The 22,854-nt window shown below is 39.6% G+C and overlaps 1 protein-coding gene across 19 annotated transcripts in view; it reads left to right on the top strand.

Moving 5' to 3' along the window:
- The window catches only part of ppfibp2b (PPFIA binding protein 2b), a 131,316-nt gene that overhangs the window by 76,937 nt on the left and 31,525 nt on the right, over nucleotides 1-22,854 (top strand). For 15 of the 19 annotated variants that reach the window (XM_039809423.1, XM_039809422.1, XM_039809419.1 and 12 more), the window contains 3 exons: nucleotides 1,926-2,039; nucleotides 13,734-13,883; nucleotides 21,966-22,058. In XM_039809423.1, coding sequence (XP_039665357.1) covers nucleotides 1,926-2,039; nucleotides 13,734-13,883; nucleotides 21,966-22,058 — 357 coding nt within the window. Of the gene's footprint in view, nucleotides 1-887; nucleotides 1,010-1,925; nucleotides 2,040-13,529; nucleotides 13,638-13,733; nucleotides 13,884-21,007; nucleotides 21,122-21,965; nucleotides 22,059-22,854 lie in introns of those variants that run through there. The other 4 variants (XM_039809434.1, XM_039809436.1, XM_039809435.1 and 1 more) reach the window with 4 other exon arrangements.

Genomic DNA, 22,854 nt, shown 5'->3' with positions numbered 1-22,854 from the left:
CATCCTCCTTGCTCTACTGCCAAAACACATCTGTCTGCCTCTGCATTGGATTCAGTGGGACTTTTGTCATTCTACCTCTGCTAAAAAATGAAAACCCCCACAATCAAAGATAATCATAATTGTAATCTAGTACAGATGTGTTTATTTTGACATTATTATTTGAATTCCTACTATGAGTAAATGAGCCAGGGATTTGTCTGGAGGGATTAATGCCAAACTGGAAAAAAACATCTTAGTTTCTAGTCTGTAATCCTAGTTCTTTAGATATTTCATAACAAACATGCCCGGACAGCTTCAACTGTCTAAGCGTGTGTTTACTGACAACTTTTACAGTAACTTTCAACATCAGCGCTACCGTGGTAAGGCAGAAGATTATATATCTTGTCACTATATGATGTCAACAGGCTCTCGCTGCTCTTAGATCACTTTAATAGCTGGTTCTTAGAGCGGTGATCCCTGTACCTCGCTCTTAACTTAAATCACAGTTCTCAAACTGAGGCTTTCTTCACCTGTGTGTACTTGTGTGTATGTGAGTGGATCTGTTTTTCAGATGTTGATTTAAAATGCACCACCTGCCTGGATCACTCCGGTTCATAAAGTTGTCAAAGTCCATATCTCATTTCCCACCCACCACTCACTCCCACACCTACTCGTTACACATTCTGCATCTTGCACCAGCTGTGATTGGTTTATATACAAGGTGACTGGGGCTTTAAGATTTAACTGGCTGTTAACAGGTTGCCTGCTTCAATGTTCTTTGCTTTACTTTCTCTTCACCTGCCTCTCCTTCAGGACTGTTTATGTGAGGTGTCTTGCTTCATTGTGTCTGTGTTAGCATATACACACTCTGTGTATAGTAACTAACTTCCCTGTAGCCTAGTGGGGACCTTTCACCTACATTTGTGTGTGTGTGTGTGTGTGTGTGTGTGTGTGTGTGTGTGTGTGTGTGTGTGTGTGTGTGTGTGTGTGTGTGTGTGTGTGTGTGGCTCAGCAGCAGAACACAGAAGAGGTAAGAGAGTCTTTCTCTTCAACATTAGAAGGTTTTTACAGTCATATCAAAGTCACGCCTCATCTTTTATTTGCTTTGTGGTGCTTCACCTTTAAATAAGGGTATATAGCTGATAGATCATACATTACATTTGTCAGGTAATAGTCAAATGCATGTTTAAGGTGCTAAACACACACACACTATGTTAGATGTGACTCATTCACATACTGTACTTGTTCATTCATTTACTCACTTCTTTGTGGGCCTAGTCATTGTTAGCGCAGGCTACCAGATCATTCACACATCTCTGTAACAACACATGTCCTTGCTTTCGTTGTAATCTGGATTTTGATACATGTTGAGCCAGAAACTTTGCACGAGATTCTTTATTGCCAGAGTGCTGTGAGACAGGACATGGCTGCAGGGGTAACATTCAGAGAAGCTGAAGTGACAGAGAATCAGCTGCTGTCAGAGCGATTTTGCATAGTTTAGGAAAACAGGAGAATTGTAGTGTGTGTGTGATGTTTGGCAGGAGGTGAGCGTGTTCTCAGGGAGGTTATACTAAATGTGCAACGCATTCCTGAGCGACAGACTGCTGAGTAAATGTGTGTTGCAGTTGATGTATGCCAGGATGAATGTGTGTTTGTGTGTGGAGTGAAAGAAGAGAAAGAGACATGGTGTTGCGTGTATGAAGTAAAATGTATGTTTGTGTGCACGTGAAATTTGGGTAGGTGGTGTTTTTTTTAACAAAGAAAATCTTTGCCACTACATTATTGTGTGGTTTGTTGGTTTCTGAATAAATATGTGTATATGCATTTGTTTCTATGGCTCTGAGTTTCCATCTGCGACATTACTATGCATCCTTTTCTGCATCTGCACAGTTCGGCTCTGTGTCTCAGTATGTGTCCTAATAGAGAATGAATATGTCACCCATTAGGTGAGCATTCTGACCGACCAGGTGGAGGCCCAGGGAGAGAAGATCAGAGACTTACAGAGTTCTCTGGAGGAACACCAGCAGAAACTAGCCTCTACAGAGGAGATGCTACAACAGGTAATGTGCACACACACACACACACACACACACACACACACACACACACACACACACACACACACACACACACACACACACACACACACACACTGTGTTTTGACTTATACAAAAATTGCAATACGTAAAAGTCCTGTTGTATCAAATGTGTGATAGATAATTCACAGGCCTCCAGGTGGCTAATTAGTGTTCCTGATACTCCATTATGTGTTAGAAGGCATTTTCAGTGTGGCACACTTGTTTCATGTTCTTTTTTAAAGGTCCCATGACATGGTGCTCTTTAGATGCTTTTATATAGACCTTAGTGGTCCCCTAATACTGTATTTGAAGACTCTTTCCCGAAATTCAGCCTTGGTGCAGAATTAGGCCGGTTACACACTGGCTGCGTGGCGTGAGCGTTGCGTTTCTGTTGCGTGTCAGCTGCGTGGATTTTTCTATGTCTTTACACACCCTAGAAACGTGTCTAACGCTGTGCTGCTGCTGCTAGCCTTGTCTGGACACATGTATGTTTCCCATTGATAAAATGAAATACCATGTTAAACATAAATATATACTTATTTGATTACAGCAAAGACAACGTCGGCAGTATTGACGGAAAAATAGGCTACAGAATATTTCATTCTGTATTGACAGGTGCAATATTAGAAAAACAAATTAATTACATTTATATCTGCATTTATATCAAAATCTAGAGGCTTTCAAACATCAACATGTCATTTATTAATATGTATTCATGTCTAAACGACATATAAACATCTTTTTCCTATTCTATTTTGCCTGGAAATGCTTCCAACACGCTTGTGTGTTGCGTGAAAAATAGGCGTCGGTTCTATTTCTAGCAGGCACGCTAGAAATTACATTTACATTTTGAAACTTGCATTGTTTACATTCATGTTAACTTGCTAGCAGTATTTGTCTTGTGCATTGCTGCCTGTCTATCAGTGGAATAATGTGAAACCATTTGCAGGGATATAGCACATTGTATATATCAATATTATATCGACATCAATATATGAGGCTAGATTCCGTCTTTAATTTTTGAATATCGTAATATGACACAAGTGTTGTCTTTTCCTGGTTTTAATCGTAACCAATCTTTTACAGTAAAGCAGGGTTTTTCCTATTATACAGCTTGAGACACCTACACATGATACGCAATTTGCTCTTTGCGCAACACTAGGTAGGGCGCAGAGCAAAGAGTAAAGCGCAGAGAGCAAAGGTAGGTAGCACAGGTATTTGTCATCAAAGGTGGCAAGGAAGCTATTTGTGTTAATATTTTGTGAAAGCACCAATAGTCAACCCTACAATATCGCTGCAATATTGACATTGATGTATTTGGTCAAAAATATCATGATATTTGATTTTTTTCCATATCGCCCAGCTCTAGCATATTGGCCGTGCGCGTGTGTGCACTAGACAGTACCACAATATTTGGATGACACAGTAGGTTCCTTTTAAGCTGAGCAGCTGTAGTGTTTTATTAATCTTTGTACATTATATATTAATGCATGTTAAATCACACTGTACATTAGGTGACAGGCCACACTAAACATTGTAATTGAACTCCCGATTGGTTTTGTCCCTTGACAATTCCAATAAAGTTTAGTCAAACAATACAATTCTGCTATGAATGTAACGTAACAAGAAAAAAGGATAAATACTGTATGCAGGTGTAGATGGCTGGAAGATAATATGGCCCGTCTGTTCTGCAGTGAAACTAATTTTTATTTCACAGAACAGTCTCAGTCAAGACTATAGGTTTAGTCATTCGTGTAAAATACTACTCACCGCAACAAGCACACTACAGGTTATAACAGATCTTTTTACAGCATTTATGAGGAATATCGGACCATGCAACTGCTTAAACTGAAAGACAGCTGATAAAAATGTCTTCAAAAATCCAACGAACTGTTCAAGATCAACAGTCAGATCGTTCATCTTTCAGTTGATGGAGCAATTTTGATACCGATACCGTGACTTCGATACCGGTACCTAAACAATACTTTTTTCAATACCAATATCATAAAAAAAAAAAATTACAACATTACACATTACGGCACAAATCTTTTTATTCATTTATCAGCTCCTACTATGTGAGCCCTGTCTCTGTGCGTAACGTAGAATTTTTCTGCATATATATAAACTTTATTTCAAACCCAGGGGGATTCATATCACAATAAAAAACACACAGAGTATAACATAAAATACAAAAATACAAAACCTTCCACAGTGTTCAGTGTCTGACATATAGACATGTTCGCCAATGGTTCCACAGCCAAAACAGTGGTCAAGTCATTTTCTGACTCAGATACCCTACAAATAAATATATACATCAGGTTACGTAAAACAGCAGAGCAGGTAGGTACCCCGACACTGACAAACATATGGCTTGCACTGGAGCTTCTTGGAGCTCTCAGCAGCAGCCTCATGCTGTCATTATAAGCCACTATGAGTTTTCTAATGCTGCCTTGCTTATAACGACACCACAGGTAGGCAGTATACAAATGTGTACAATACGCTCTAAAGAGTGAGATCTTCACAGATACAGAGCACATGCTAAACTTAAGACACAGCATGTTCGCTTGAGCATACAGCTTCCGATGCTGCCTATAGATATCCTTATCATCAGACAGGTAATTTGCAATAATATGGCCCAAATATGTAATCTCACTGCACACCCTAAGTGCAGTGCCAGACAGATAGAAGTCAGGGAAGGTTGACTGTCTGTCTTCTCTACTTCTCATAATCATGATCTTACTCGTTTTTTTTTAGCATTGTATTTTATATCAAAATCAGCACCATACTGTGTGCATATTCTCAGAAGCTGTTGGAGACCAGCACTATATGGGCTAAAAATTGACCAAATCATCTGCTTACATAAGGTGATTAATTAGTGAGTCACCAACCCTACAACCTGTACCACATGCGTTTAAAATCAAAGACAAATCATTCATATACATATTAAAAAGAAAAGGAGACAGAATTCCACCCTGGCGGACACAATTGGTCACTTGGAAGGGGACAGATGTAACATTCCCCCATCTCACTCTCATTGTCTGATGTGAGTACCAATAAACCAAGATTCTTATTAAAAAACCAGGGACCCCACTTTTAGACAATTTTATGTCTAAATGCTTTAGAAGCATCAATGAAGCACATGAACATTGTGGAATTGCCTATTACATTTATCTAAAATTTCCTTTAGTGCAAAAATACATAAATCAGTGCCATGCTTTCTTTTAAAACCAAATTGGTTATCAGTTGGCAGGACGTACCTCTCAAGTCTACACAATAGAACTGTCTCCAGCACTTTGGACATAACACTGGCCAGAGCTATTGGCCTGTAATTATCTGAGCTGTTCAGCTTCCCGACTTTATCTTTAATAACTGGTACTAGCACAACAGAGAGCATAGAATCAGGTAATGCTCCATGAACAAAAAAACCTGTGTAGCACATAGCTACCAGAGGGCACAGTTTCTTACTGGCAAGTTTAAGATGTTCAGCTGTAATACTATCCAGACCACAGGCCTTATTATCTCTTAACTTCAATATTGCTTCATTGACTTCAGCAGAAGTGACAACAACATCATCATTAAACTCTACATTATCCACTACAAACAGATTACTTTTTACACAGTTTAACAGTAGTATAGGTTTAATTAGTATAACAATATTGTTTCCGCCATAACTGTGAAATTTCATCAGGACCACTCACACCATCTATATTAGATGGGAGAGATGTTTTGCAATTATTCATAGTTTTTATTTCTTTCCAGAAGTCATTAACATTATTTTTTTGCAGCTTCCATGCCAGTGAATCTGACCTCATAGTGTTTTCATTTCTTTTAATATAGCGAAGTGCATATTTAAATCTAGTGCATTTCTTATTTTCAAAGAAGGGGCCATGCCTGCTTTTGCCTGACTCAGCCCATTTTTTAAAAGCATTTCGGGCCTCTGCATGGAGCTCTTCTGCATGATCTTTCCAACCTGGCTTAGCATTGCACACTTTTGTCTTATGTTTAAAGAGAGGCCTGCTCGAGATACCGAGAGACTCCACAATAGCCTCATACAGGTAACATAAATCCTTACAGTGTTGTACATTCTTACAGTTCATATCCCGACACAATAAGGCATCTTTTGGGACCTTAATATTACCCAACAAAGCATCAGAATGACTGAAATATTCATTAAGATCTTTCTTAGACAGTTCTGACCAATTTATTTTCCTTACATCAATGCCTTATCCACAGGCAACAACACTGATAAATTGCCTGTGTTCAACACCATGAGAAAGGGTATATGGTCCGTAGTAGCCAGATCGTAACCAATCTTCATCATATCGATGGAGTCATGGGCATCCACTGTACATAGGCAATGATCCAGCCAGGAAGTAGAGTGTCAGGCCTTCACGACGTGTAATGTTAGACAGCCAATTACCAGCATTATTAGAGCTTGGTAGAAGCATTCTGCATGCTTATTGGCTTACTGACGCTGATGAGATTAGGAATTGGAATTGGGTATTGAATGACGAGGCATTTTTCGATACTCAATACTTTAGAGGCAATTCGGTTGGTGCCTAAAACGTATTTGATGCGGTTAATATTTTAACAACTAAACTACATTATTTGCACATATTGAAAACTTCACATATGTTCTCAGATGATCCCAAATCATACCCTAATTTAGCATAATCATTTTTGCCAGCAGTCAGACACAATAAACATAAACAAGCAATTGAATACTAATAGCAGTAAAGTTGTTCTCTATGTGAATAAATAAAGGAGTGGCACAGTGTGTCATTCAGGGCATTCCAGCTTGACTGTACTGTTGACCTCCTCTGACTCATCACCTGCTCAGTTATGTGGAGGGTTCAACACAAACAACAAGAATAAGTAGATTTTACAGGTCAAAGCTCAACATTACGCTGTTTCGTTAGATGTTACTAGATAGGACAAAGTTTACTTCTAAAGCAAACTGAGTTTAAAGATGACCTTTTCGATAAAGAACTGTGTACTGCTCTGTTACGGCTGTTGTTTCTTACTCAGTTTGAAGCACACATATTGGCTTTGCATAACAGTATAATGAGGCCTAAAATATTCTGTTTTTGGTCCAATGTTGTTATTGTTCCTGAAGTAAAAATGCCTATTCAAAATGACAGGGTACATAGATTTGCTTCAATTAGAGTAAATAAATAAAGCATTCCGTATTATAATACAGCAGCTTGATGAATGAGACAAACTTCAATTAGCAAGAATAACATTTGGCCAGAGTTTCCCTGTGAAAACCAAAATAAACTTTTTAACAGGGCACTGCTGGTCAAGTCAAGCATGTCTGAAAGTTTTTTTGAAAAAAAGAGAAAAAATTCCCCTGTTCCTTACAACAAAAGGAAAAGATAGTGTGGGGGTTCAGAGGAAAAGAAAAAAATAAAAAAAAAAAAAAAAAAACAAGGGGCAAAAACCTTTTTTTTGGAAAAAAAAAAAAAAAGGAAAAAAAAAAAAAAAATTTTTTTTTAAAACAAAAAAAATTTCCCATAACTTTCTGAGCCTACAGAGGTGTGTTAACCCTTGTGTTGGCCTTGGTTCAAATTTGACCCGTTATAATAACATGAATGAATGTTGTGTGGAACCCATACAATGTTCTTCGCAGGTAACATTAATGATTACTTTCATTGAATTTAGAACTTTGGGTGTTTTATTAGATTTTATAGCATTTGAAAAAAATGTTTAAATGGTTTTAAAACAGTCTCCTGACTAAACTTTGACACAAACCAGTCTGTGATCCACTCAACATCCTCTGATCTTAACTATTAGCTACAAAGTCATTCATAATTTCTGCTTTGTTTTAAACTCAAAAAGTAAGACAACAAGGGTTAAATCAATAAATTCAAACCTGTAATGCTAGTTGTTTTAGTGACACCTATGATGATAGTTTGTGTGCAAACAAGTCAAGTAAATTTGTCTCAAATGAAAAAAAAACACATTGGGTAATAATAAAAATAAAAAATGAAATATATATATATATATATATATATATATATATATACATATAACAAATATTGGATGAAATGTGGTACACACATTCATTTCTCTCTGCAAAACTAATGACATTACCATCAGCCTCAGCTCTTTTTTGTGTTTAGTGCTAATTGGCAAATGTTACTATGCTAAAACGCTAAACTACGATGGTAGGCTAAACATGGAAAACATTATACCTGCTAAACATTAGCATGTTAACATTGTCATTGTAAGCACGTTATCATGCTAACGTTAGCATTTAATGCAAAGCAATGCTGTGCCTAAGAATGGCCTCAGAGCTGCTAGCATGGCTTTGTCACTTGAGTGGACTGAAAAGGACTATTGATGTATGTCTACATGTGCAGTGATTAGGCTATCATAGGATGTAGCATGAAGTCAGTAGAGTTTCTGTTTTTCAAGCTGTCTAGAGGGTTCATCAGTTGTCCTAATAAAACATCTCAAGTATGGACTATCCATCATCCAGTAACCTGTACAGACTGTAGGTTCTTAATCTTGTTCTTAAGATCTTCAGGAACTGAGTTCGGGGGGCAACTGTATTTTTTATCAGTAGTAAGTCAACACCACTCTAGACTTTGCCAGCACTACTGGGAGCTGTAGGTCAACCCTACTGAAGACTACACGTCCCACTTGATTGCCAGTATAAAGTAGTGTTAAACACTGAATGTCTGCAAGTTTTTCTTGCTAAGTTGTTATACTTGACGTCAGTAATGAGGCAAACTCATGAGCTCTGCCAGGCTGGACACCACAAGACTATAGCTTTGTTTATCACAGAATCCGCCCTCTGTTTAGACTCCTCAAAAAGCTCTTTGTCCTCTTCGTTGTCAAGACGGAGGGTAAAAAGGCTACAACCCCAAAATAAATACAGTTTTATCATCTTTATTCTGCTGTCTTTTATAATTCATTAATTTATGCTCTCTGTACTGAACAAAAACAGTTATAACCCAGTTACAACACTGGAATTTCCCTTTTTTTTGGGATCAATAAAAATGTATCTATCTATCTATCTATCTATCTATCTATCTATCTATCTATAAAAACACTGCAGGAATAAAAAAGAGGCTCCTCCTTTTTTCTAAGTAAGGGTTAGGGTTAAGGCCATTTTATTATTTTGCATCGAATGGACGGCGTGCCCCCGCAGACCCCTCTGCATCTACGCCGGACCCTACGCCGTAGCATAAACATCAGGCCACTTACGTAGGCTACGGCGAAAGCTCTGTGTGGAGCCTCTGCAGAACCATAAAACAAGCTTTAGGGTTCTCTTCTTCTCTGTTTTCTGTCAGGTGTAATTGAAAAACAGAATTTGTAGCATGCTACCATTACAGTAAAATGTATGCATTTTGCTTCATAGCTAACAAATGTGTGAATTGTTGCAACCAAAGATGTTTTCAGAGTATGCAACCTTTCAAACAGTCAATCTCCACCTGCCACTGCACCTGATCTTCTTGTGTGTGTGTGTGTGTGTGTGTGTGTGTGTGTGTGTGTGTGTGTGTGTGTGTGTGTGTGTGTGTGTGTGTGTGTGTGTGTGTGTGTGGGTGTGTGCGTTTGTGGGTAACGCTGTCCTTTTGATGACTGCTGGTCAAATAGCTAAAGTGATACGATGTTTTTGCTGAGAGACATAAAGGTGGAGTGTGGAGAACGATAGCAGTTTTTGGGGTTTGGGTTGTATTGTGTTGTCTTTATTGAGTACTGTATTTATCATCTCCCAAATCTATTCCTCTTACATTTCGTCAATATATAATTAGAAAGCAAGTTTTAAGGATTTAAAAGGTGACAGCATGTCTGCGACAGGATGTCGAGAGAATTAGAGAGAAGAGGAGGAAGAGAAAGACAGCCATGTAACATTATGTGTCAGTGCCGCAGGGCTGCTACTTGCTGTGGGAACCACAACTAATCTAATAAGGCCTTAGTCAGCACACACACACACACACACACGCACACATGCACACACACACACACACACACACACACACACACACACACACACACACACACACACACACACACACAGTACAGTGTTCTCATGCTAGAGGGGATCCACCCACACATGTAGTCATACTGTGACAACATGTCCTACTGTGCCTTTATCTAGACAGAGAAATAATGGTTACCCTTTACTTGAAGGTATCTACATAAGAGTGACATTACACTGTTATGAACGTGTCATAAACATTATAAACAGTCATAAATGTTTATGACATAACACTTCTTTTAGTAAGTGTCATTCGGTTTTTGGCATGACAAGTTAGGGTTAGAGTTAGGGTTTGGGTTCATGTGTCATGACAGCATCATGTGTTCGTGCCAGTGTCATGTCACTCTTGTGTAGATACCTTAATTTAAAGTGTTACCGAAATAACTATATTGAGTACATTTCTGTGTACTCGGTTTACAGTTTTGTGTTTACAAAGTATCATTAACAACACACAATGCATGGATTTATGCACGCACATACACATGCACGCACACACAAAGCTTCAGTCAAGAGTCATTATCTTTTTTATGTATTCACAGATTCAGACTCTTCGTCAATCACTAAAATTCCTCAACATAATTCTCATTAGTATGGACTGTGCATTCTGGACTGTGCACAAATCACAATACACCTTTACATTACTAACAACCATTTTCAGTTTCCATTCACTTCACTTTTGTATGCGAATTTTTTGAAAAGTCTTTTTACCACAAACATGCAGCCATCAGGATGCCCCAAACCTCAACCATTTTACAGTAAATCAAGAAATTACCACATTTACAATGTCTATGTTTGCCTATTACATACAAAAGTAGTGGCATTTTTGACTGAGAACAGACTGCTACACCCTGCTTGCTGTTATTGGCTGTACACACCCATGTGGGGCCCAAAGGCTCTTTGCTGAAAAAACTTCCCACACACAGCAAAATAAGAAGAAAAGATTTTCTCTTTTCTCTGCAGAGGGTAGGGTCTCTGCAGATAGAGACACCACCACAGTGACGAGTGGCCTGTTTTGGTTCAGTTTCACCACTAGAGCTGGGCGATATGGAGAAAATCAAATATTACAATATTCTTGACAAAATACATCGATGGCGATATTGCGCGATATTGTAGGGTTGACTTTTGATGCTTTCACAAAAATATTTACACAATGAGATTTCAGATAAATAATCATCAATAATGTGGATAGGCAAATAACAGAACAGCTAGAAGAGTCTGGTAAATTCAGAAAAGTACATCACTTTACTGTAATGCAGCCTGTAAAACCATGAAAAGACAACACTTGTGTCATATCACGATATCCACAATTTAAGGCGATATGTAGTCTCATTTATCGATGTCGATATAGTATTAATATTTTGCCCAGCCCTAATCACCACTCTCATCTCACCCACTGTACACTACCTGCCCAGCACCAAAGAGGGGCTTGCTTAAGCTAGCAGGAAGAGGCAAAGTTGGGTGACATTTCAAGTTGCCGGGGCAGATTAAGAATGTGGTCACTCTGTACAAGTTGCATTTACACCTGGCTCCTATCACAATGCGATCCCGACCACGTCCAAATTTGCACTGGCTAATCCAATCCCATTCCAATCCCAGCACGTACACCTGGCATTAACATGCAATTTTCTTTATCCAGATAACATATCCAAATACAGATCACATGTTAATGCCAGGTGTAAATGTGGTATGGGCATCAACATACCTACATGGAGATCACATTTTGCCTTCTTTCAGTCATTTTCTAAGACTCTAAGAAGTCTTTCAAATTGTGGATTTTCTCATTTCAGTTATTAGGAACTGTAGTCCAGATCTAAATTCTGCTGTGTAGCTGTGTTATATTTAACGCAGTTCAGTTTGGGAGATGAGTGCCACAGAGATCTATAAATGCTGTAGAATATGATAATGTGTCACGTGTCGCTTTACATAATTAAAGGGAAGCAAATGTCAGGCAGCTTGGTTGTGGTGCCATGACCACAGAGTTCTGATAAATTACCTCTAAAGACTGTGGCTTATCCTGCTGTAAGTGACACTGGTGTTAGATTGCAAACTGACAGTCAGCTGCCATAAGATTTTGTGTGTGTGTGTGTGTGTGTGTGTGTGTGTGTGTGTGTGTGTATGTGTGCGTGTGCGTGTGGGGTGCTGCTGAGCTGGAGTGATTATGGGGTTTTAGCTGTCTGTCTGTGGTTGTGGTGTTGACACAATTTGTTTACCATGTGATCTTTCTATTTGGACGGCATGGTATCCCTCTGTGGTCAAAGAGTGTTGTCTCTGATGTGTTTAATGTGGCATCCACATATCCTGTGGAAAGGGGAAAAAGAAAAATATACATGTTAAAGACTTAAAATAATTATTAGTAGTAACATAATATTCACATTCAAATACGTAGATAAGGTTGAACATCGGCACATTTTTCCTTTCAGGTCAGACCTTAATGAAAGGACAATAATACACTTCATTTTATCACTTACATGTCATTGTAAAATTTTAAAAAATAGTTTCTTTTCATGGAAGGCGCACACATGAGGAGTCATTCTGTGGCTATTTCAAACAAAAGCACCAATGATCATCTTTATCCCATTTATTCCAGTAAAGGTTTCCATAATAAACTATAGACAGGAGGGATGGAGGGAAACCTGAAATAGAAAGTCAATGAATTTGGTTCTAATCTGTCTCCAAAATCATCTCAAAATTTCTCAATAATAGTGTAATCTGTGTAAAATGACATCCCTATGGATAAATCACTCAATTTGTTATCGGCTCACAATTCCCTGTTTTCTTAAAACAAGTGACATCAGATCGCTCGATCAAATTCTAGAGAAACAATCTACTGTATTTCAATATGTGGTCACTTGTTTCAAAACAGTTTAGTGTAAAACGGTTCAAAGAAAGTTAATCCCTTAATTAACTGGCAATTCTTTTCTTTGATCTGTCTTGAAGACAAAAAGATACAGGTAGTGTGTTTATGCATCTGTAGTTGAATGGAAATGAATTGCAACAAGGATCAGACTAGTGGGTAAACCTTTGCAGGATCATTTCGTTTTCAAAATGTTTTTTCTCAACAAGAGTAAGTGTAACAAGATGGATGTCAGAGGCTTAAACAACAATCCGAGGCCAACTAAATTTGAGTTTAGAGAAGAGGAAGTGGGATTAGAAGTAGTTAGATGAGGAAACGAAAGCAACAGACACACTGAGAGTTGGCAAAAAGATGTGCGTTTTGTCTGCGTCAGAAAAAAACACACTTCTTCATGTTCAGCGGCCTCTCTCTCTCTTTTAGACACACTTTGTTTTTCTCTCTCCCATTCCAAAGAAGCACAGAGATGTATTAATAGAGCCTTTAGCCCGCCTGTGTGTGTGTGTGTGTGTGTGTGTGTGTGTGTGTGTGTGTGTGTGTGTGTGTGTGTGTGTGTGTGTGTGTGTGTGTGTGTGTGTGTGTGTGTGTGTGTGTGTGTGTGTGTGTGTGTGTGTGTGTGTATATTTAGCTTTGTGGGGTCTGGGCCCCCGGCCTAGCCTGCTCTGTTAGTGTGGGAAGAACATTTTACAGAATGGAGACGGATACTGGCTTCTCACTGCATTGATCTCCGCTATCTGTGTGTGTATGTTTGACATTTCTGTAGGTGTGGTTTGTAAAGGCTGTTCAACTGTTGCTTTGAATGCATCTAACTTACAGTGTCTATGTGTGTTTTTCCCAGGAGCTGATGAGCAGGACCTCTCTGGAGACTCAGAAGCTGGATCTGATGGACGAGGTGTCCTACCTTAAACTGAAGCTGGTCAGCATGGAAGAGCCACACACCAACACACACCCACAAAATCCCGTGAACACAGAGCAGAACAAAGCCGAGGTATGGAAAGTCAACAAACTGTGTGTTTTACAGCGCAAATGCTGCTCAACTCATTGAACACTAGCAGAGCTGCTGTGTCTTAGATCCAGGGATTAATAACTTAAATGCTGCTTGTATTTAAGTTGCTAGGCAGAGATCCCTGATGCATTTGCCTGAATGAAAGGTTTAACACATGTAGTGTTAAACAAAATGCAAGTTAACCAAAATTACATTTCAAAAGGTTTCTTCTTTCTGGACCTGAATATCATATAACACACATATCATATATTGCAATATTGGATTTACAAGATTTTTTCATTAATGTGATTAAGTACAGATGTTAAAGGTTTCATTTCACATGATTATCGTGGCGGCGGTTAAGAGGGGTTAAAGATTATTTTCTGCTGCAGTAGTTGCAGTGGCACATGTCAGCAGTCAAAAAAGTATTTGAAAATGAGTCACAGCATTCTTTTTATATTGTCTGCTGGGCCTGTACAGTATACGTACACATTACAGGGTCTTAATTTCATAATTTGTCTTATGGTCATACAGTGTATATAATAAGTAGACGGACGTGTCTTCCGCTCTAAAAAAAAGGAGTTCCTTAAACCTGCATTCTGTATAATGCCCAGCAGAGGGCGATTCCTTGTAAAATTATTTTTCCTATCAGTCACTTACACAAATACTTGAGAATATTGGGTCCAGGTTGAAGTTACGCTTTAAATCTTTTGCTCATATGATGCAAATAGTAAATGTACTGCATTTCTGGTCGACGAAAATGAATAACACAACACAATGCATTCTGAATAATAGTAGAACAATCGAAAAATGATAGAAAGCTATATTACTGCATATTTTCTTTTACTAGTTGTAAAGCATAAAAGAGTACTTCACCAATCCAGCATTCCTATAACATTGTTTGAATTACAATTGGCAGTTGACCACAGACACTTGGGTAAAGGAGTCGGGTGTGTTATGCTAGCAGTAGCGGCTTATCATCAAGCCTCTAGCTTCCAGCAGTGGTGAGGAGCGAGTGTCAGAGGAATGAAAACTCAATTCTTGATAAATCCACACCCCCAGATTTTTCTCATTTTCTAAATTGTAGTCTTTCTCTTCAACCGATGTTGACTCAAGTGACATCACTTGGGGCAATTGTTCAGACTTCACACAGCTGTCAAGTTTCACACAGTGATGTCACTCACTTTCTTGCAACAATCACAATTCAGCAATGTTTAAATCAAGTCTGATGAAAGTGGTGGGGTTATTTGTTTATGTTTCCACTGTCAGTCAAATCTGATCAAACCACACCCACACAGTCCAGATTAACCAGATTAGCTGAGTTTTCAAAACATTAACATTGACTGTCACTTATTTAATCATGAATATTTCATGTTGTCAAGAAATACGATAATCAATTTTTTTGAGGCTTTTAGAAAATTTACAAATGAAACTGTCACAAAAAAGTGAAATTAATAAATCCAGATAAAGATAGCGAGCCTCAATACTGCGTGGCTTTTTAAAACAAACCTTTTTTTTGCAGTGTACTACATGAGGCCAACCTCAACACTCGTCGTTCCCCTAATAAAAACACAAAATTTGCTCACCAGATGAATTTTGTAACTTTTTGTGTAATAGCTGCTGTTTCAGATTCCCAAAACTGCATTATATCCGATAGAAGCACGTTAGTGCAAGATGGTCTCTAGTTCTTACTTATCACATACACAACTAATGGAATGCACAAACACACACACACATACACACACACACACGCACCCACGCACGCACACACACACACACACATACACACGTGCACACCACTTTCGTCTAGTTGAGCAGGTTTTGGTTGTCTTCACTAGTTTATTTGATTGGACTTGGTTCATTGTGGCACCCAGCTGCTCCACACTGGCACCACAAGACACAGGAGCTGTTCTAGCGTGTGTGTGTGTGTGTGTGTGTGTGTGTGTGTGTGTGTGTGTGTGTGTGTGTGTGTGTGTGTGTGTGTGTGTGTGTGTGTGTGTGTGTGTGTGTGTGTGTGTGTGTGTGTGTGTGTGTGTGTGTGTGTGTGTGAAGCTATCACAAGGCATCCAGCACCCACGGCCATGCTTTGATTGAATAAACATGATGAAGCATTTTTGACATGCAGAGGCCCATGTTTTGCACACACACATGGATGGAGCATGATGAGCATCAGCAGGACTAGACAGAGGATGGAGAGAAAGGAACAGACAGATGGGAAGAGATAAAAAATGTACATGATGTACTGCAACATGGCATCATGACTTTGCGTAAACCAACTTTCCTAAAGCCAAATGGCGTGTTTTGAGCTTTCCACGTGTGTGTCTACGCTGTATACACCAACGTGGCGTCTTATCACGAGAACGTGTCATACTATCAACAGAACAACGTCACACGCGTGTAAAAAAAAAAAAAAAGGTTGGGTTCAGGAAAAGAACATTGGGAAAGGCTTTAGTAACACAAAAAAATGACAAAAACTTTGACAAATGCCACACGCGGGATGAGATCCCGGCTCTCCTGGGTGCAAGTCCTGTGTTTTACCCATCCTCCACCCTAGCCAAACTCCCTCTGCGGACTTATGTCCTTTCATACTATTCGCTACGGTGAAAATTCACACATAATGTAGGTCAATGGCGGGTGAACGGCATTGATAAACATGCTAAAAAGCGATTATGCGTCTTGATAACACACAATAACGGCATATGAATTGGCGTGTCATACATGCGCCACTTTATGAGATCAGTCTGTGTACTGTGGAAATATCGTTTTCTGTTCTGCCATGGCGAAACACAAAGGGAACATGCAAGACATTCACAATCCTGTAGGACGTAAATGTCAGTGACGTCTGCCTTTTTGAGAAAGTGTGAACTCTACTCTGCCGAGCTCGCGTGGAAACAACATTCTGAACTTAAGATCCTTAAAAGTATTCATTTCAGTGACATATCTGATGCAAATCAACACTTGTTGCTGTGATGTTTTCACGCTGTGGTTCCAAGACATTGCTGTGGTTCGGCTATTATTTTATATAAGTTACAAATATATTATTATTGTGTAGGTTCACTGTCTCTGTGGTAGACTGGATTACCAAAACCATCCGGAATACCATGAACACATGAACTGCCTACCACAAATGCACACTGCAGTTTGGAAACATGGACAATTATAAAGCAGCAGCCTACATTGTGAAAAGATAACGAGGCAACGGGAAGAATGTGGAACTACGGGAAGAAAGTGGAACACAATACCAGGAGAGCAACCCCAGAAGCAAACTATGATAGATTACCCCCCCTCCTTGTCAAGTGCTGATGCATCTATAGCAAGTTGTATGCTTGATTCAAGGCCATTGGAATTGCATGAGCAGAAACAGCTGAAGCAGAGGTTATTTCCCTTTCTGAGCATGATGTCAGGAGGGCTTTCAAGCATGTGAACACCAAGAAAGCAGCAGGACCTGATGGTATCAGTGGGTGGGTCCTCAAATTGTCTGTTGATTAACTAGCGCCAGTATTCACAATGAAATTCAACTTGTCACTGGCTCAGTCTGTCATACCCACATGCTTCAGGGAGTCCACCATCATTCCTGTACCCAAGAGAACAAGACCAGCCTGCCTTAATAACTACCGCCCAGTGGCACTCACCTCTGTAGTGATGAAATGCTTTAAACAGCTGGTCAAAAATGACATGACTGCCCTGCACAGTGGCCCCCATTACAGTTTGCCTACCGTCTCAACTGATCAACGGAAGACGCCATAGCAAACATTCTCCACACCACCCTATTTTACCTGGAAAAGAAAGGAGTCTATGTAAGATTGCTGTTCATTGATTCACAGATTAGCATTTAACGCCATAGTTCCATCCAGGGTTGTCACAAAGCTCTAGGACCTGGTATTAAACACCTCACTGTGCATGTGGATCTTCGACTTTCTGACAGGCAGACCCCAGGTGGTGAGGGTGGGCGTACACACCTCATCCATCCTTGTCCTTATCACCGGAGCACCCCAGGGCTGTGTTTTGAATCCCCTTGTGTACTGCCTGTACCCAAACAACTTTGTAGAATGAGAATTATAATTGAGAATTATTAAAGATCCACATCAACTGGGTAACAGCCTTTTTTTCCTGTTGAGGTTGGGTCAAAGGTACCGGATATACCAGGCCAGCACTCTCAGGAGGACCTTTGACAAGGACACTTTAATCTTACCTGCAAACTAGTCGCTTTTCGGCGAAAATGGCCGTTTTGAATGAGAAAATGTCATCCACGTGAATCGTGTAGATCCGAAGAGTTTTTATTTTGAGGGGGGGGTCCGAGACCCAGTGCTAATACGGCACCGGTGCCTTAACGACCGTTATCTACCGGATCGAATAGCAACACGGATTTCGGTGCCTTATTTAGGTGCCACTTAAATGCCTGCGCTTCTCTCTGATGCTCCGAAAACGGACGTTAGAGGGAACTGAAACATCGCCGCACGGGACGCTAGTTAACACTACACTTGGCAGCAGGTAACGTTAGCCCCTACCGTTAGCTAGCAGCTGGAGTAAACACGGTTAAAATGCTGACAGCTACGGTGTAAAAGTGTGTCTGTATTTCACTGTAGAGGATTCTAACACCAGACTGTAGCTGCCGTTGTCTGAAAAACAACACAAACTCAGCCTTGCCTTGCTGGCCTCGTGGTGCATTCAAAGTAAGGGTTAAAGTGTAAAATACCCTTTTCCCATCCAGTGACTGTTTTTGTCGTTAACAGGAATTTACTGGTTAAATAAGTTATTGTTATAAGTTATTGTTATTATATTTCTATAGGTCTACATTTTTGTAAGCAAAAGTAAGGGTGTGTGTGTGTGTGTGTGAGTGTGTGTGTGTGGTTTGTAACAGCTGCAAGACTCCGGTCGGCTGGCAGGAAGAATGGCAGGCATCCAGTCTAAGCATTCCTAAGGGCCAAACACTTTCATCTCAAGAAACTACTCCAACACCACACACAAACTCACATTTGTCTGGTGAACACATTGAATTACTAAAATAACAGCTTTTCAGAAACAAATTGATGACCATGCATTTTTGTTTTATGTAACTGGCTGTGAAAAAGTTTCACAAGTAATACACATGATAGAACATTTGTACTTTATGCATTCTTCTGTCTACCTGAACATCTTTTGTTCCTCTTTGTTTGTCTGTAGTAACTCTCTCTTCTTTTCCTGTCTTCCTCTGTCTGGGTATATGTTCCAACAAGTCCTCCAAACCATACAACGATATTGGTTGTTTTTCTACCTTCTTATATAGGAGCGTTTCACATATTAGAGCCTGTCTCGGTTTTAAACATGTCGTTAAAGTTGTGAAATGGTGACAGTTTGGTTAGGTTTAGGCACCAACACAGCTTGGTTAGGTTTAGAAAAAGATTGTGGTATGGGTCTCCTTCAGAGAATGAAACATTCATTTTTAAATGTATAATATTTAAATGACATGTGATCTCTTAACCCTAGTGTAGAAACTATAGCCCAGGTACTGATTTTAAATGGGGAGTTTAAAAAAAATTATAAAAATGCATTGGCATAGATAATATTTTGGACAAAAACAAAATGCCTACTAATTAGGGCTGGGCGATAAATCGATTTTATCGATTAACTCGAATGTGTAGTTAACGTGGATTTGTTTAAATGAAAAATTAATTTTCTCCTTAACATCCGCCGACGCTCCCCTCTGGGCTCCCGTAGCTCCGAACGGGCTCATCCCTCCCCCTGCGCGTTTGCCATAGAGATACACAAACAACATGGCAGCGACAGGGACTAACATTAATTATTTTCTTAACCAGTCGTTTCATTACTTACTTATCTGTAATCTCCGCCGAAATGAGCGGCCGCTCGCGGTGCACTGTCCCCGGCTGAGAGTCACCTATTCTCGGATAACTGAACCACCAGCTACAGCTGACCTGAAGGAGCACCATGCGGGGCACCAGAAGCGGTGTTGAGGAACTCTTTTGCGGCTCAACACATCTACTAAATGCCACTGATACAACCGAGCTGTGACGGAGGTCTGTAGCGGCTTAAACAACTTGCAATCTGTAGCTCTGTAGCACGGAGCTCCGCTTCGACGTTTGTTTTTATCGCTACGAAGGAGCTTGCTACAGGTATGCTACATTCAAGAGACCATGGGATGTTAACGTACGTTACTCAGCAACAGGTGAAAATAGGGGCAAAGTTGCGCAATAACGTGAAAATGATTTGAACTTTTAGCGAGGAACGAGAAGTGAATTACCTGTATGTGTGAAAACAGCTTTATCTCACGCATCCGTTTTGTTGTTGTTGAATATATAGCCCCCCCCCAAAAAAACCCAACCTCAAACCAATTTATATTTCCACAAAATTGGCATGAATAATCATAATGGTATACCTGCCCCATGTGTGTGCGTGTGTGCGTGTGTGTGTGTATGAGTAAACAAAATAAAACTTGTTTTGAACATTTTCTTTGTCATCTGCAGATTGATCTGCAAGTTTTTTTTTTTTAATCAGGGATTTTATTTTTAGGCCATATCGCCCAGCCCTTACTACTAATGCCTTACATTCGTTTACTTGTCAGCCGGTATATGCACTGATTTGATACATCTGCAATAATTGGATAGTTGTATTAAGGGAAGCTAATGTTGGGTTCTTCAGTGGTGTTATATGTTGTAGTGTGTCATTTGTGCTGCTGATGGTTATGTCTCCTCATCCGTCATTACACCGTTTTAATTCCTTCTGCACTCATTTTCGCAAATGAATGTTTTGTATGTTGTTCAGATGTTTTGTGAAGTTTTGAGGTTCCTCAGTAGAGGCCAACAGTCTTCGAGATATGGAAACAGGCATTCCCACATGCTGACGAGATTAACAAATATGTTAATCTCCTCTCCTCTCCTCTCGCAACTTACTTTCATTCATATCTCTTTTCTTCTCTTTATCTCACCAATTCATCTATTTCACTTCCCTTCATTTGTGCTCCATCACTCCATCCCTCCCAGTGTGTGGTAAATCTCATCAGTGAGCTTCAGGAGCAGATGTGCAGTTTTTTTGGCAGTAGGTTTTTAATTACGGAAAAAGGGGGGGGGGGGGGGGGGGGGGGGGGGGGGGGGGGGGGGGGGAGAAAAAACACACCCCCCCTGTTGGGTTGGGGAGAAGGGATGTACATGTAGGGAGACTTGATGGATGAACTCATCTTCCCGTCCTTCCCCATCATTTCTTCTCTTCTTCTCTTCTCCCTTTTTAACCAGTCCACACACCACCCGGTATTTGGAAATTTTCACAGAATCAAACTAACAACCTCTCTTGTAGTGTGTCTGCAGAGTGTCTGTTTGTGCACTGCAGGATGTTGGGGCCATGTTCTACTTGGGGTCTTGCAGATATGGAGACTTTGATTGGTTTTCCAAATACTTCTAATCATTTTAAGGGGCTATCAAGGTTGTTGAAGCTGAGTCTGTAACAATATGGTAAAATAAGAAACCCTACAATAGCTAAAAGTAGTATTACCTACTGTAATTGTTTGCAAGTACAGTAAATGCTAAGGGCATATTCATTCAGAAACTTGCCCCTTTCTCTGCCTATCTCCTTAAGTATTTAAGCATTTGGAAAAACACATCTCAGTCCCGATCTGAATTTTGTCTTTTTAAATCCTATAAAATTGGGTTTTGGACCAGGCTCATTGTTATTTCATTAGATGTGGTTTGCTTGCATGACAGTGGTTCCTCCCTCTACTAACAAAGTTGACATCTGTCCTACACTGACCAGGTGGAAGGGGATATGTATAGTAATATGTATTGTACAAGTTTTCCTTTGGACAATGGCAATGATGGCAGCCTGGAACAGCTTTGAGTCTTGTTCTGGGTCTTCGGGTTCATCCTTTTCCTGGTTGTTGATAACTGCACGCTGTGGTATCTGTTTCAGGAGGATCATGTTTCCTTTATTAACCACTGTACCGCTCAGTCCTGGAGACCTTTATAACTGCACTGAATGTGAACCTGATGTTTGAATACCCTCCCAGTTATATGTTGGCATGTGCACAGTTCAGGATTGTTGATTTTGACATTACTGTAGATGTGATTTTTGCAATGCTGTGTTTTGTTTTTTCTGCAGGATTTGCTTCAGGAAATGAAGCATCTGAAGAGCAAAGTGGAGGAGCTGGAGGGAGAGAAGTGCCAGTATGAGAGGAAACTAAGAGCCACCAAGGTACTTGTTAAACCAACACATAGCACAACAACCTCACATCAGCCAACCTTAACCGGTTTTACATATATACATATAGGTCATATGTTGTGTATTATACGAGTAAGAAATATATATTTTCATACATTAGTGTGATTCCAGCAGTCTGGATGGAAGAGTGACAGAATTGGTCATGTGCAATGGACTGTATAGGTGTTGAAGAAAAATGTGAAGTTCCGCTGCAGTGTTAATGTGGAATTACAGTAAAATAAATTGTTATGAAAGCTTACAAAGTAATATACTTTACTGTACCTATAGCCAGCATTGCTACAGTCATTATGACAACATACATACAACTGAAAAGAACACTGGCATTATTTAACTTAACAGCAACATAACCCTAACCATTTGGAATTAGGAACATAATGCAATCAAAATGCTGAAATTAAAAACGTGCTGAAAACCCCTAACAAATTACATTTTTTTTATATGATACTAGTTTTTGGCTTTCCCTAGAGAACTGTAAAACTGGACATGTGTCAAGAATATCTCACACAAAACCATGAAATTGTCACACCAATTTGTTTTATATGTTGGGAAACCAACAACAGAGACTCCAGGAAGTTACTGCTCCTATCTGAGAAATAGTCTGGCATATAATCCCTGTAAAACCATAACTTGTTGTTGTTGTTTCTTTAGGCTGATACTAATATTATTATCATAAAAATCTGATAACCATCTATCAGATTGCAGATAACATAAACACCTAACTTAACATAAAACTAAATACATACTAAGATGGACATTTTGTAGTGTAAAA

The sequence above is a fragment of the Perca fluviatilis genome, chromosome 8, assembly GCF_010015445.1.
Source record: "Perca fluviatilis chromosome 8, GENO_Pfluv_1.0, whole genome shotgun sequence".
In the NCBI taxonomy this organism is placed as follows: domain Eukaryota; kingdom Metazoa; phylum Chordata; class Actinopteri; order Perciformes; family Percidae; genus Perca; species Perca fluviatilis.
This window is presented reverse-complemented; position numbering and strand designations above follow the sequence as displayed.